The sequence below is a fragment of the Lissotriton vulgaris genome, chromosome 11 (assembly GCF_964263255.1).
Source record: "Lissotriton vulgaris chromosome 11, aLisVul1.2, whole genome shotgun sequence".
NCBI lineage: Eukaryota > Metazoa > Chordata > Amphibia > Caudata > Salamandridae > Lissotriton > Lissotriton vulgaris.
In genome coordinates, this window is record NC_141699.1 from 539,733,041 (window position 1) to 539,748,522 (window position 15,482).

The 15,482-nt window shown below is 46.0% G+C and overlaps 1 protein-coding gene across 1 annotated transcript in view; it reads right to left on the reverse strand.

Moving 5' to 3' along the window:
* IKBKB (inhibitor of nuclear factor kappa B kinase subunit beta) overlaps positions 1 to 9,519 on the reverse strand; it is a 616,380-nt gene extending 606,861 nt beyond the window's left edge. Inside the window, exon 1 of the mRNA XM_086943580.1 lies at positions 9,332 to 9,519. Within this exon, the coding sequence (XP_086799706.1) occupies positions 9,332 to 9,346 (15 nt within the window). The 5' untranslated portion in view covers positions 9,347 to 9,519. The remainder of the gene's footprint in view (positions 1 to 9,331) is intronic.
* Between the last annotated feature and the right edge of the window lie 5,963 nt (positions 9,520 to 15,482).

A 15,482-nucleotide genomic window follows, 5' to 3' on the forward strand; every position in this document is an offset into this window, starting at 1 on the left:
TCCACAGTGTACTTGTTGGGCTTTTACAGGAGAGCACATTCTGACAGCCCTGAGAGCATCTGGAATGGTACCTTGAGAGTGTGACGCACTTCCAATGTCCATTACTCAGCCATTAACTATCTCCTTCACTACCTAAGACAGTATGACACGATCTTCATACGCTGTAGCTTTCAGGAATTGAAGTTTGTTTCATAAGTGGATGGCACATAGAGTGGTTAAGGTGGACAAGGTGGGTGTATCACATTGTGGTGCTGATGTGACGATAGTGTGGGTGAATTGTCCATCTTATCAATTTTAGGCTTGAAAAGATTTTTGGTGTCAACGCACCATACTTTGCAGGCAGAGAGCAAGTGAACTAGTTTCTTGTTAAAAGTGGGCTTGGCTTCTTATTGCTCGCTTATGGGTTGAAGTGTTGGTGAAGCTGGCATGGCATGATGATAAATAATAACTCAATATTAAAAATGGAGTGAGAGCCTGGTGGGCAGTAGATGATGTGAAAAGTGATGGTCTGTGCAGTGGTCATCAGGAAGTTATAAGAGGACAACATGAAGGTGTTGGAAGCATGCATGATGTGGGAGTGTGTATGCCCATGACATTTATGTAGCCACGATGTCCCCAAATCTTACATAAATCCATGTGCTAGAAGCTGCAGCTATAGTGAGATGCCTACAACCAAGACTTGTGTTACAACCTAACATACAAAACAGTGACGTTCAAAACAAGAGGAACAACTCTCAAGGTACTCGAGACAAGTATCCAGAACATATTGGTTATGTTATTTAAATTTGTATAGTGCACGGCTACCCCGAGGTACACCTTGGCGCTAGTGCTGGTTCAGTCCAAAATCGGAAGGCCAGCACAGTGATAGTGCACCATGACATCCCACCCCTTAACCTGCCCTGCCCTTTCTTGTGTTTCCATCACTCCCCATAACCCTATTAGAGTTCTAATCTTACTCCAGCAACACTTTCCTGGTCAGTGTTCCAATAATTCATCCATTCAATCACTCGGCGATGCAATTAAACGCCTAGTGTTTTCCATAACTCCATTTCCTCCCACTTTACACCTAAACCTACCTTCCTACAAACACATACAAACTTAGAAACCCTGCAACTTTCAGGCCCCTTCACAGCACAGGACTTTTTCACAAGCCACTTCTTCTATGTTTGCCCCCACACCACCTAACGATATTCAGCAGTTAATTTAACAATATCATCATTCCCTCCCAGTAATATTCTCAGCACTCCTAGACACCCTAGCAGCATTTCCCACTACCCAAGTCCGCCTTCTAACATTCCCTGTATAGTTTGTTTTCTTCTTTCTCCTACCACCTCCTTATTTCTCTTTTGCCACCCTGCCAAAAGCAGGGCTGCAAACGTGCTAAAGAAATAACCAACAGCATAATCTCCCGCACTTAAACTGAACATTTCAATCCCACCGAACCATCACGTTCTTCCAGTGCTCCTAGGTACCCTCTAGCCATATCAGATATTCTTCAGCCTTCCTCATGAACCAACTATTGATTCCAGAGACTCCTCCACAAATTGGATCATCTCCAAACTCTAGGAAATTCTCTACATTTCCAGTTAGCTTCCCAGCTGTAGCCCTAATCTAATGTCACTCCTAGCCCGCTTACATTCTCAATCTCCTCCAAGATTCAGAGCAGAGATGGTAAAGAAGGGCAACAGCCAGGGAGCAAACGCAGAAGCCAATCCTATGCCTTGACATAGGTCTATACTATAGCACAAAAGATCTCTCAACTATGTACTGTGTAGTTTAACAATACTGAACACACAGGCGCCTATGCACTATCAAGTTATGTTGTGGAGTGCCAAACAACCGGTTGCAGAGGTTTTTAGGGACTGGAGGTTCTTTTTGCATGCAGCAAGAAACCACTCCCAATCCATCACTTCAAGGATTCCTTTTGAGGTCTTGGCTGTAGACAGTGCATGTGCTGTCTCGAAGAGACATGCTGCATCTACTTTGTGGGATTCAGCCCACCCATAGACTTCCCATTTTCTGGATCCATCGTAGCTCTCGTATTCTTTCTCCCCATTTGTCCATAGCATCCATTTGTCATGCCTCTTTCTGCATTTACCTCTCACCGAGAGCAGGGACCAAGTACACTATCCCTCCACTACACCTCTTTTTATGACCATTTTAGGAACTTTTTTTTTCTTGGTTTAGCAACCTTCATCAGGAGCACTTGCGTTTTCATTTGCTCCAAGCACAATTCTTTTTCTTATCCCATCCCGCTTCTTATTCGCTCCTAGCACCTGCATCACTTCCCCTTTATTTTCTTGGTATGCGAGCCCTCCTCAGGAGTGCGGCTGTTTTCATTCACTCCGAGCGCCATTTATTCTGATCCAGTCCTGCTTTTCATTCGTTCATTCCATCATTGGCTGTGCATGGGGATGGCGGAGGCAACGAGTCACAACTGCGGTGTGGGTTCACCATGCAAGTGTTTTGTACAATTATAGAACTTTGTGCTGGTGGCATAAGTTTAAAGTTTCATTGCACACAAAAAATAAAAATAAAAATCAGGGAGAAACGAATGGGCAGGAGCGCGAAAGGCATGGATGGGCAGAGGGGCAGGGGAAGCGAGCGGAGGCTGGCAGGTGAGTGGAAAGACATGGTGGTAAGCCATGTGTGTGTGTGTGGCGAGGGGTGACTTTAATAGGGCAGCATGGCACCGAGGTAGACCAGGGGTCGCCGTAGATATACGGCTGGTTTGCTGAATTTGTGCAAGCTTCGTTATTACCACACAACACGGAATACCGCCTGCGCCCTAATTCTGGTATTACTGCAGCACTAAAAAATAATTGCCAAAGAGCAACGTAATATTCAACTGCCTTTTTCGGCAGTTGGTTTGACACATTACGAACTTCATCAGCATTTGAACCCACACAGTGTTGCTTAAGAGGTTTAGCAAGGCACAAGGTTGTGGCACTGAAGCACATTTTGTAACCTAATTAACAAGTAGTAAAGAAAGAGAGAACGAAGTCAAGGTGAGAAAGACAGGTCAAGAGTAAGAGAGGAATTAGGTCAGCTATTGGAAAGAAGAAAATAATGAAGAGGGGAGTCTGAGAGAGAAAGAGAGTGAGGGCCAGAAAGAAACAACCAGACGTAGGTAGATACAGAAGAAACAAGTCAGGTATTGAGAAACTCACCGCCGCAGCCCGGCTTGGACAGGAAGCCAGGCAACCTGTGTTGGGACGGGGCGGGGCCGCAAAAAGACAGGAAGCAGACAGGAGCCTACCCCGTGCTTCTGTGCCCGTGAAGCCAGCTGGAAGTGAGCATGTGCGCTAGCGGGGCTCCTGTGCTCGTGGAGAGCCCCGCCTGCTGTCAAGACTGACCCGCTGCCAAGGGAGAGAGGGACATGCGGAAAGAGCCTGGTGAGTGGGGGGGGGGGGGAGGGAGGGAGGGATGTGTACGCACGTGTGTATGTGTGTGTGTGTGTGTGTCTGTGTGTGCACGTGTGTGTGTGTCTGTGTGTGCACGTGTGTGTGTGTCTGTGTGTGCACGCGTGTGTCTGTGTGTGCGCGTGTGTGTGTGCGTGTGTGTGCACGTGTGTCTGTGTATGTGCGTGCGCGCGTCCTGATCCATTGTGACTGTGAACAGCATGCCGGAATCGGAGCGCGTTTTCACACGCGCGACCTGATCCGATTCCGGCATGCTGCTCATGCCCATCTCCTGTCTCCTGTGAAGCAGAGCCAGTGACCATAGGTCTTGCAGGCGAGACAGCGCGATTGCGCAGTAATCGCCAGGTGCGAGACCTAAAAAGCACTTATCAACTGTGGCAGCCGAAATTATTGTAACATATTTGCGAAATTATTGTAACGTACGAGGTGGTGTTTGAAGTCAAAGTGAGAACAGCTCGACATTACTGCACCTTTTCCCGTCCCAACAACCCATCAGCAGAAACGAGTTGGCCAAGTGATGGCCAAGATATAAAAGGGTTTTACTTCCTCAAGCTCTATGTGTATGTGTAGGACTAAGTGTGTACAATTTGCACCGAGTTTTTTATCCCTTTATTTGTTAACCACTACCCATGTTATTTGTAGTGAGTTTTATCAATCTTAAACGAAAAGCTGGGTTAAAAAGCTGCAAGGAATCATGTGGGTTACAAGTCACTAAGCTATTTTACTAAGAGTGGGACCGGACGTGTGCCCAGCGCATTATATAAGGCTTTCTGCAGCTTAAGAATTAACCCACGGAACAATCTTACTAGTAAATGAACCCCGTGACTTACAGTTTTCATCCAGTGTTCTGCAGAAACCTTATAAACATTTTAGTGGTTACCAGTGGTCGAAGTGGGAGCAAAAAAGTAGGGGAACTGTGGGCGGAGACTCAGGGGGCGGGAATAAGCAGAGGATTGGATTAGTGGGCGGAGTCGGAGGTGTGGCTAAAAATAGAAAAACATACCCAGATCGAGCCTCCCCTTCCCACCGTCATTCTGGCATCGATCAATACCCTGCTTTACACATACCCATGTTCTGTCCTCTCTTTGACACCATTACTTCCTGGCATCGCTCATTACCGTACTTCTGGCATAGCAGGGTTGAGCCCTCCTCTTGCCAACCTACATCTTGGCCTCACTCTTAACCCTGATTCCAGCAAACCCAGATCTAGCCCTCCCCAATTTTAATTCCTGCCATCCCACATTACTCCCCTTCTAACATACCCAGATCCAGCTTTGCTTTCGCCCACTCTCACTTCCTGGCATTGAACAAAATCCTGCTTCTGGTATAGCCAGGTTCAGCCCTACCCTTGCACCCTTAGCCCCTGGCATAGTTGTTAGTTTGCTTCTACCATACTTAGATCCAACCCTCATCTCGTCACCCCTAGGTTCTGGCTTCGCTAACTACCCAACTCCTTGCATACAGGGTATATCCTTCCTGTCACCTTACTTCCTGGCATTGTCCTTTACCCTACTTCTAGCACCCCAGGATCAAACCATTTTGTTGCCACCCCTATTTAAGGCAATACTAATTACTTTACCTTTAGGATGTCAGGAGCCAGCTCTCCCCTCACCATCCTCACTTTCTATCACTGCTCATTGCCATGCATCTAGCATACCAAAGACAGCCCTCCCATTACCACCCTTACTTCCTGGCACTCATTACCTTGCTTCTAGCATACCCAGCTTCAGCTCTTCCCTTACTGCCTTTACTTCATGTTATAGTTTATTGCCATGCATCTACCAAACTTAGATCTAGCCTTCATCTCGTCCTGCTTAGTTTCTAGAATCACTCACTACAAAACTTGGAGGATACCCAGGTACAGCCTTCCTCTGGCCACCCTTACTTCCTGGCATTGCTCTTTACCTTAGTTCTAGGAGTGATGCAGCCCTTCCGGTGCCATCGCTACTTCCTGGCATTGGTAGTTACCTTGCTTATAGCATTACTAGAGTTGCACCCTATTTGCTAACCTTACTTCAAGGTATCTCAAATTACCTTACTTCTAGCATACCCAGATCCAACCATCCCTTCACTACCCTTACTTTTTAGACATCATTACCCTGCTTCTAGCATAGACCGGTTCAGCCCTCCCCTCGTCCTCTACCTCCTTGCACCGCTTATTATTGCCCTACTCTAGAACACCCAGGTCCCACCCTCCTCTCGCCACCCTTACTGCCCGGGATTGTTCATTACCCTAGGTCTAGCCATAGTTGGATCTCGCCCTCCCTTCGGAACCCCCACTTCCTAGAATCATTCATTCCCCCAGCTTCCAGCTTACATGGTTCATTTCTCCTCTTTCCACCCTTACTTCCTAGCACCACTCATTACCATGCTTCTTCATACCTAGATTCAGCCCTTTCTTCACCCCTCTGTATCCTGGCATCCCTCATTACCCTGCTTCTAGCGTCCCCACATCGAACCCTTCCTCGCCACCCATGCTCTCTGGAATTACCCTGCTTCTAGCATACCCACATCCTGGCCTCCCCTCGCTCCCCCTCACTTCCTGGCATCACTCATTACCCTGCTTCTAGCATACCCACATCCTGGTCTCCCCTCGCTCCCCCTCACTTCCTGGCATCACTCATTACCCTGCTTCTAGCATACCCACATCCTGGCCTCCCCTCGCTCCCCCTCACTTCCTGGCATCACTCATTACCCTGCTTCTAGCATACCCACATCCTGGTCTCCCCTCGCTCCCCCTCACTTCCTGGCATCACTCATTACCCTGCTTCTAGCATACCCACATCCTGGCCTCCCCTCGCTCCCCCTCACTTCCTGGCATCACTCATTACCCTGCTTCTAGCATACCCACATCCTGGTCTCCCCTCGCTCCCCCTCACTTCCTGGCATCACTCATTACCCTGCTTCTAGCATACCCACATCCTGTCCTCCCCTAGCTCCCCCTCACTTCCTGATATTTCTCATTACCCTGCTTCTAGTATACCCGGATCCAGCCCTCCCTCACCACCATCACTTCCTGGCATATCATCCATAGACTGCAAACTGCCCAGGGGGCACATAGGGCGAGCGGGCATAAAAAAGACTTGAAGGGCATCAGCAGAGCCTCGGTACTGCAATTGCAGGTTAAGCTTCGTTTTTACCTACTAAATGTCTCATGCTGCGCTCTGCAATACTAGGAGCGAGACCTAAAAAGCACACTTTCAGGGTAAGGGTCTAGCTTCTTACCAAACTTGGTGTAATTCTGTTCATCCAGTTTTTGCAGTAGTGGTGTTCAAAATTCCTATTTGGAATTGCATGAGGGAAACGGGTTTTGGGACCCTTTTTCTCAGACCCCGCTTGACGAATCAACCCAAAACATTCCAGGTGGAGCTGAGGTGGATGAACTTTGTTTTGTAAAGATTCATCGCTTTTTGTATAAAAACAACTGCCTCTGGACAGGTAATGCCGACCTTCGGGTGCCTGTCACTGGCTTAAAGTGAAGGAGTGGATTCTCCTGTGCTGTAAAGGAGAGGGACGGAGCCCTGTGGAAGAAACAAGTCTCCTCTGAAGGGTACCTGCGACCTGGAAGAAATGTAAATGTCTGCAATTTGTTAAACATCAAATACGAAGGCTGCTTGGGAGCCATTATGGGTTTTAATTAATCAGATCAATGGAAGTTTTATGGTTACGAAGTTTTATTCTTTTTGAGAGGTAATGTTAGGGTGTTACCAGCGGAGTTCAGGACTGGATCTTTGTAATCATGGCTGGATAGGGATACCAAACCAGCCCTGGCAATTTTCTCGCACCAGCCCCTGGCGAAGCTCTGTCTGGCCCCGGGAGGCTGGAAACGCTTGCTGCTTTTGTTACTGGGGGCGGATATCGCAGCACCGCTGCAAAACCAGGCCTCACCCTTCCAGCCTCCAGGGAAACGCCCAATGCCAGGTACAGCCAGTCCAGCACTGCTTTGAACAGAAAAATATTTGCTCTAGGTATAGTCTGATGGCGTATTTCTGAAATCTATATTTTCAAAGCATTTATCTTTAACACTAAATGTTTGCACATTTTGTGGGACCTTTTCTTCTACTGTATGTAATACAATTTTAAAATGTTCGCTTTCATATTCACAGTTGTCTCTCTCACAGGCATGGACCTCGTGCTCGATTAATATACAAGTCCAACCAGGATTCAATTCTGTGACTTTGGTTATACAAAAAGACATATTTAGTGGTCGCATTAACCAGTTGAGGTTTCATAACACTAAAGAGTACATTTCCCATTGATTAGTTTAACTTGCTGTTATTTTTTCTTTAAAGTATGTGCGCTAATTTATATGCAGTTACCTAAAGATGAAATACCAAAAAAATAGTTACAGAATGTTTTATTCGTTGTAACCACATTTTTGATTCAGCCCCGATTGCACTTAGGCTCACATTTCACATTATTTATTTATGGACTTCAACCATTGCTTGGAATAAACCTGGTTGATTAGGTATGCACATGTGTCTTTAGGTGTGCATTGTTCTTTCGGCATGCGATGCATTAGAACGGAGTGTGCACGTTATCTATAAACAATGTTTTTTTAGGAGTTCTTAGATTAATCTTTATGTCTATTCACGTTAACTCATAACTAAAGTGCTTAAACGTTGAGACATGGTAAAGACAACCTTTGGGGGATCAACACTTTCTGAACCCTCAGTATGAAACTTTACAGCTGGAAGACATGCGGAGGACTTGTCCAGCACTAATTTAGCCCAACGAGCACGAGAGAAAGAAAATACCTGAGCATGTCTCCTGAGAGCTGCTCTGCCAGCAACCCTTTTAATCATGGCCACTCAGCAGTCTCTTTCTCCTGGAAGTGTCCTCACAAATGAGTTGTGAATCACGGGCTCACGGCAGTCAGCTGCAGGGCCATCAGAGGTAGCCGCTTTCGCGCTATATGCTACACTGATAGCCCATTCAGTCTCACTTTGCAGGCCCCTAGACACAGCAGGGAAGGGGAGGAAGTCGGGCGCACTGCAGAGGCCTTTGTCAATATTCACGCTGCACCACGCGCCCGACCTTCGTCAATATTCACATTGCACCACTCATGGGGAAAAAATGTGTCATTTTAAAGTATGGCTCTTCCTACAGTCCTGGTACGGTCTTTCAAAACCAAGAAGTAGGGGAACGGACTAGCATCATTTTTAGAAGTAGGGGCACGCCGTGCCCTTCCGTTCCCGCCCACTTCTAACACTGCTGGTGGTTACACTCAGATCAATGACACAAGTGCATTAACCACGCAAGTTATTATACCAGCATTATATCCCAAAACTTAAATACATCTCTGATCCGGGTGCTTTGCCAATAAAGCGATCTTAAAACGCGGTCTGTTTACTTCCAGAGTAAAGCCAGAAAAGTTCGTTAAGGCATTTCTAGTTGTAGACAATTTCGTCGAACGTAGAGTTTATAGAAATAATGCTTAAGAACGGACTATCTCTTGCCTATGAATAACTACGCTCCCTTTCTGACAACGTCAGCCTAGGTTTTTATTGGAGGGGGCAGTAAAGGGGGGGGGGGGCTCCTTTCGGAGTAATTGTAAGCATGACAATTATCCTAAAGTAAGCGAGAGGGTTGGTTAGCTTAAGCAAAACAAAGCCCAAAAAAGTAATCACTTTACTGCTCTTTTGCTTTAAATGTCATCACAAATTAGAGGTAAATGTCCCTGCCCTGTCACTAAATGTTAGCATGCATGTAAATGAATTCAATTTCCTGCACTGTGCTCAGGTATTTTTTACTTTCCTCTCAGTGCCGAGAAGCGCAAAAAGGTTTCCCAAATAACCTATGACACGAACTGTCAACAAGCGATCCCGAGCACACGCATGCACTCAATACTATTCCCTCATACGCACTCCAAGTCACACTTGCATAGCTCTCAGAGGGCCCCCGCTCACCACTGGAAGGGCCATGGCTGGCCGCCTTGCCCAGCTCAGCGCCGGGGTCTCCTAGATGGTGGGCTGCAGGGCAGAAGGGGCGGGCCTTCCCCCCATCCAGCGACGGCTGCGAAATATATTCCTTGTAGTTACTTCGGCGTCTGCACTTCCTCGTTTACTTCCTACTTCTGACTTGCACACATGTGATCAGTTGGGCGTGGACACAGAGGGAACGATGCAAAAAGTCGTAGAAACAGAAGAAGGACCAGCCACTTTTGAGGCCAGAGAAAAGAAGGCCAGTTCTAACAAATCCTAACCAAGTCTGGCAAATAAACTAAGTGAATCTGCTGCCGCCGTGGACTACATGCTTTGCATTACAGTTTTCATTCACAAGCTTTTATTTCTGATAACAATGCGTTCTAGTAGTAGAAGTCTTGGCAGACAACTGAAGATAATCTGCACTTAAATATGAAAGGCATAAACTCGAAGTAAAGAAGAAGACAGGATCCGATCCGCAGCAGCTGCCAGGTTTTCAGATTCGTTATACATGACATTTCTATGGTTATGCTGGGTATGAATAACATCCTACTGTCAAATGTGTCAAACTTCAACTTCAAGTGACACTCTTGCTAGTAAATCAAGCATATTGGCGTAATTCGCACTATGACTCTTGTGGTATGGGGCGGACTCTAGGCAGGAACTGCGTAATTTGCTGGAAGGTGTCAGGGTTTGGTTATCTGAAAAGTATTATGTGATGTGCACTGCGTGAGTGAATGCTGAGAAATAAAGAAGTGTTTAACTACAGCTCCTGTGTAGTGTACTTCATCTGCATGCTCCAGGGCTGGTGAATACGCTACATCTGGTGAGCAGTAGAGGAGATGTGCCCCAAAGAAAACAAGGCTGCTCTCCCTGAGAGTTTGCAACAGTATGGCCAACTGTTTGTTCGTGCCATGTGTGCCTGAGATCAATGCAAAGCAGTCTGCAACGGCACAAGTGGAGTCAAGGCCATGTTTCAGCTCATAAACGGACAAAGAAAAAGGTGAAATCCCTGATTAGGAGCCAATTTAAACAACAGCGCAAAATGCTGGTGAAGCAGTCAACGAAGACACTACGCTACTCAACAAATAAGGGGCAATTACTCAAACAAAACATAAAAATGACGGCAGTGACAACCAGGTTTGAGAAACAGAGAATGTACTTACCATCAAAGACAAGTGAAGCATTCTACGACCTTGGATCTGGCGTGGTGAACCAAGAACAAGAACAAGGGTTGTTCTTGCAGAAGTTGCAGGCTGCTGAGTATGACGAAAGCTGTTTGAACAGCACGTGCTCTCATTGGCAGAAAAAGAGAGCTCAAAATACAATGCAGCTGTGTACCCGAGCCACCACTTGTCTTTCAACACTCCTAAGAACCAGAACATAGGTGCAATGTGTACAGCATGGATCTAAACATTCAATGACTTCATAGATGCATTAGAAGAAGAAGTAGTAAAGAAGATCACATACTTGAAAAACCTTGCAGGTGAATGGGTGAAAGCAGAGTTAAAGTACCTTCACAAACTGAAGCAAAATCATACCAAAAGGTAAAAGAAGCGTTAGAATCCAAGTTCAAACCAATGCCAAACTTCAACTTTGAAAGGTTTTTCTTCAGCCATGCACGGCAACAGGTTGGTGAAACTATGCACAAGTTTGTCAAAAAACTCGATGCACTCATTAAACATTGCAAATTCTTTGACTTCACCGATGAAGAAGCCATGTTTCTCAGAATCAAGGACCGCTGTCTTTCAGACTTGTTCAAAAGACGCATGTTGAGAGAATCACACAGTTTGGAGATAATGCTGATGGTTGAGTGCAGAAGAATAAGCAGACCAATAAGCTGCTGACATGGAAGCAGAAACAGCTTACAATGAATCAGCCCTGACTGTGAAAAGCAAGCACATACAGAAACATGATGCACACAACTCGACATCTTTAAAGAAAACAAAACTAGGCCTACGAAGTGGATTTTCTTTTCCCCGCAAAGGTGAATGTTCAGCCATTGGACAAGACTGTAAAGATTATGGGAAAGAACATCTGTGTGCCGAGCTAAAGAAAAATCAATTGTGTCACGATGGAAAGAGAAGATAAACGTGAGTATGTTCCAGAATCACTCTTGCCCACCCACAAAACCAAAAAGCAACTTCAACTACAGCAAGTGGAGATCAGGCAAAATCAATCAACATCAAATTCATTGTACAAAGGCTCTTCAACATTATTATCGAGTACTGAGTGAGAAGATGAGTGTGCACTAATGGTATCAACTAACAACAGGGTACCCATGTTGGATTAGCTGCTTGTGAAGATCACAATTCAAAGAAAACACACCAAACAAAACAACAGACTTCTTTTGGACACTCCCAAAATCACGTTGAGAGTGAATGATCACCCAATAACTTTCATCATAGACAGTAGTGCGTCGATTAACATCATGTCCATGGAAAAGTTTAACAGCCTATCCCCTGTGCCTTGCCTCATCTTGTCAGCAAAACATACAAGATGATGGACTGAATGTTGCACAATGGCAAAACATTCACCCCCAGTCACAGATCTGGGTGTAATCCATTGTTATTTTGCTCACCAACCACCCCAGTTCAGACATGGCCATATGCAAATCAGTCTTGACCCTATGCCTCATGGGAACAGTCCAGACCGAAATGCCAAGCCATGTCTTTTCTGGACCGGAATCAAGCATCCTAGGACCGGTTTCTGGCTATCAGGTACCCAGCTCTTTGCAATAAGGTTTAAACCACCTATGGCACGGAGCTTTATAGGCAGGGCATTCGAATAGAAAATGGGGGACCGACTCAATCCTAGAAGCACAGAAAGGGCAATGCTTGGTGGTCAGTGCCGGGATCTTCCAGCGAGCGGTCAGTTCACCCAGAGGAAGCACTCCTATTCTGAATTTAAAATATAAAGCTCTATTTCTAGGTTTTAAAATAACATCAAGATAAGGTTCACATAGGGTTACCTCCTTTACTATTAAAAATTCTCTAGTGGTTCTACACAAATTGGGATCAGAATTTCTCATATTCATTACCCACTTCCAATAAGCTTTTTTTAAGACTGACTTAGGGGGTGCGGACATAGACTGCCAAGCCTCACCAAGTCCCAATTCTCCAAGCAGATGCTTAACATCCCTCAGCCATCCTATTTTGGACCAACCAGACATCGATAAGACCACCTTTAACCCTTCCGCATAGCTGACAAGTTCAGGGACTCTCCATAGGCGGGCCCAGAGAAGAAGGGGTCGTAACCTGGCCTGGTCTTTGATAGGGCGGCAACCCATGTCTAGGAGTAAGGGTAAAGTGGGGGTATTATACGGGAGACCCATTAGGTCCTTCAGGAACTTATTCTCTGAACAGGGTAACTGGTCCACGTTCTGGGCTCCCCAAAGCTCTGCTCCGTAGAGCGTCGCACTAACACCTCTCGCCTTGTAGATGTCTAGCACCGGGGAGATAGGTTTGAAAGTAGATAACCGCTGTTCTTTAAGGAGAGCCCCCACCACCCTTTTATGGCTCAATAACATCTTTTGGAGATGACAATTCCACCTCATGGTATCAGAGAGGCGGATCACTAGATAATCAAACTCCTTGACCCTTTCCAGGGACACCATATTTAGTACAGGTGGCCGACCATGCTTTTTCGGGGGATTCAAGACCAAATATTTGGTCTTTTCAGTATTAATTTTTAATCCCCGAGACTCACAGAAGGATTGAAAGCTGTCAAGGAGGCTCTGTAGCCCAACCGGGGTTTTAGAAATCAAAAGGGTGTCGTCTGCAAATAATAAAGTGGGTATTCTCCTGCCCGCCAGGGAAGGGGCATCTGAGGGTTTTTTTTAAAGATACTCCACCACTCCGTTAACATACAATGAAAACAGAGTGGGGGCAAGAATGCACCCCTGGCGGACACCTCTATTTACTGTTATTCAAGCGGTCTTTTGGCCCTGTTTACGCCACCGCACCTGCGCGAAGTTCTCAGCGTGAAGCTTTATTAGTAATGACAGTAAATACGGGGCATTCCCAGATCAGACAGTACCCTCCATTGGCAACCATGGGGCACTAGGTCAAAGGTAGTCCGCAGATCGATAAAAGCAAGATACAGACTGCCTTTGCCTAGTACAACCACCTTCCAGTAGATCAACAGCAGTCGATCATATCAATAAAGACATTCACCTTGTTGCTTGGAGACATCACAGAGGTGCTTTTCATCTACAAGAAGTGGTGGGAAAAGAACTGAAGGCGCTCTTTAGACATTAGATTATTGAACACACCATGGGTTTTTCCCATAGTCAAAGTGGCTTTAAAGGAAAGGAGAAGATCTGTGCGCATTTGCGTTAGCATGCACCAGATGAAAAGCCATTGAGAGAGAGAGAGAGAGACCCTGGTCCTCGCATAGCAGACTTGATCATGCGACTTGGGCCCCTCTCACAACTCAAGCCACAGTCTCCATCATGAACTCTGAGCACTCATGGACACCCATGTCCCCACCACATCTTCAACCTCAGGAGAATGACAATTGGCAACTAGCTCAAGTAAATCCTCCATGCCTTCATTACCACAGCCTCCTTCCTTGAGGACTGGAAACATGCGGAAGGGAGGCCCCTCCTGAAAAATACATCCACTGACCCAGTAGATCCGGAGAAATACTGGACCATCGCCCTGCTCCCCTTTTTGGCGAAGGTTCTCAAAAAGGCAATCAACCAGCAATTCACTGTATACCTGGCATTCTAAAACCTCCTGGACCCCACTCAATCCGGATTCTGAGCCAACCATAGCACCAAGACAGCCCTGATCATAGCCACAACAATATCAGTGACTACTGGACAGTGGCGAAACAGCAGCCCTCATCCTCCTGGACCTGTCAGCCGCGTTTCACACTGTCTCCCACCACATCTTGATCAACAGACTCCACCAAATCGGAATTCAGGGAGACACTCTCAAATGGAGCACCTCATACCTCACCAGAAGAACTCAGAGAATCCACCTCCCACCATTCAGCTCGGAACCAAAGATGATCCTCTGCGGTGTCCCATAAGGACTGTCCCTCAGCTCAATCCTCTTTAACACGTACACGACCCCCCTGGCCGAAAGCGTCAGATCGTACAGACTCAACATCATCTCCTATGCCAATGACACCCAGCTCATCTGCTTGCTGTCAGAAGACCCCTCCACCACCAGGGCCAACTTACACAGATGTATGATGAACGTCACTGACTGATTGAAGGGCAACTGTCTCAAGTTCAACACACACAAGAGGGAAGTCCTCATCTTTGGGATCAATACATCGCCATGGAACGACACTTGGTGGCCTGCAGAAATCGACCCATCGCTTATCACGACATTCACATCCACAACCTCTGCATCATCTTGGACAGCAAGTTATCTATGCAGAAACAGGTAAAAGCTGCTTCCACACCATACACATGCTCCGTAAGATTTGCGAGTAGCTCTCAATCAACACCAGAAGGACCGTCTCTCAGGCCCTTGACACCAGCAAGTTGGACTACGGGAATAATCTCTACACAGGAATCACTGCAAATACAAAACGTTTCCATCCCAACATATGCATATTACTGCATCCAGACATATCACGCAACAATGAACATACATCTAAAATAAGCCAGATCTATTTGTGTTGCCATTGCTTGTTAGCAGAATCAGATCCATGAGTAATAACAGTTATTTTTTGTATGAATGAATAGAATTGAAAATGTTTAATTTCTTAGAATATTAGACCTAAAATTGAATATTACTAGCTCTCTGGAAGGTGTAGTGGCCTTTGTAGTGCCTCAGCCACTCCTGTTATCCTCTTCACACCCTTTTTATATGGAGTCTGTTACTCTGACAACTTACTCCCATTACCTTTCTGAACTCTTCTATCTATATATCTCATGGCATTTCTTTCGTCTACCCCACTGTATTTTTAATCGCTTTCTGAATGTACTTACTTGAATGTGCCATTTACTGTGTTTCCCTCTCTCTCCCTCCCTTACTCTGTCTGCTTCTCTATAAATACAGCATGTCCTTCACCTGAGTGTGGTCATGTCAGCATTTCAGAAATGTACCTCGTTCACGCACAATATGAATTCCAATTGGTGCATGTGTCACAATTACGTTTGGCATTACCATTTTAG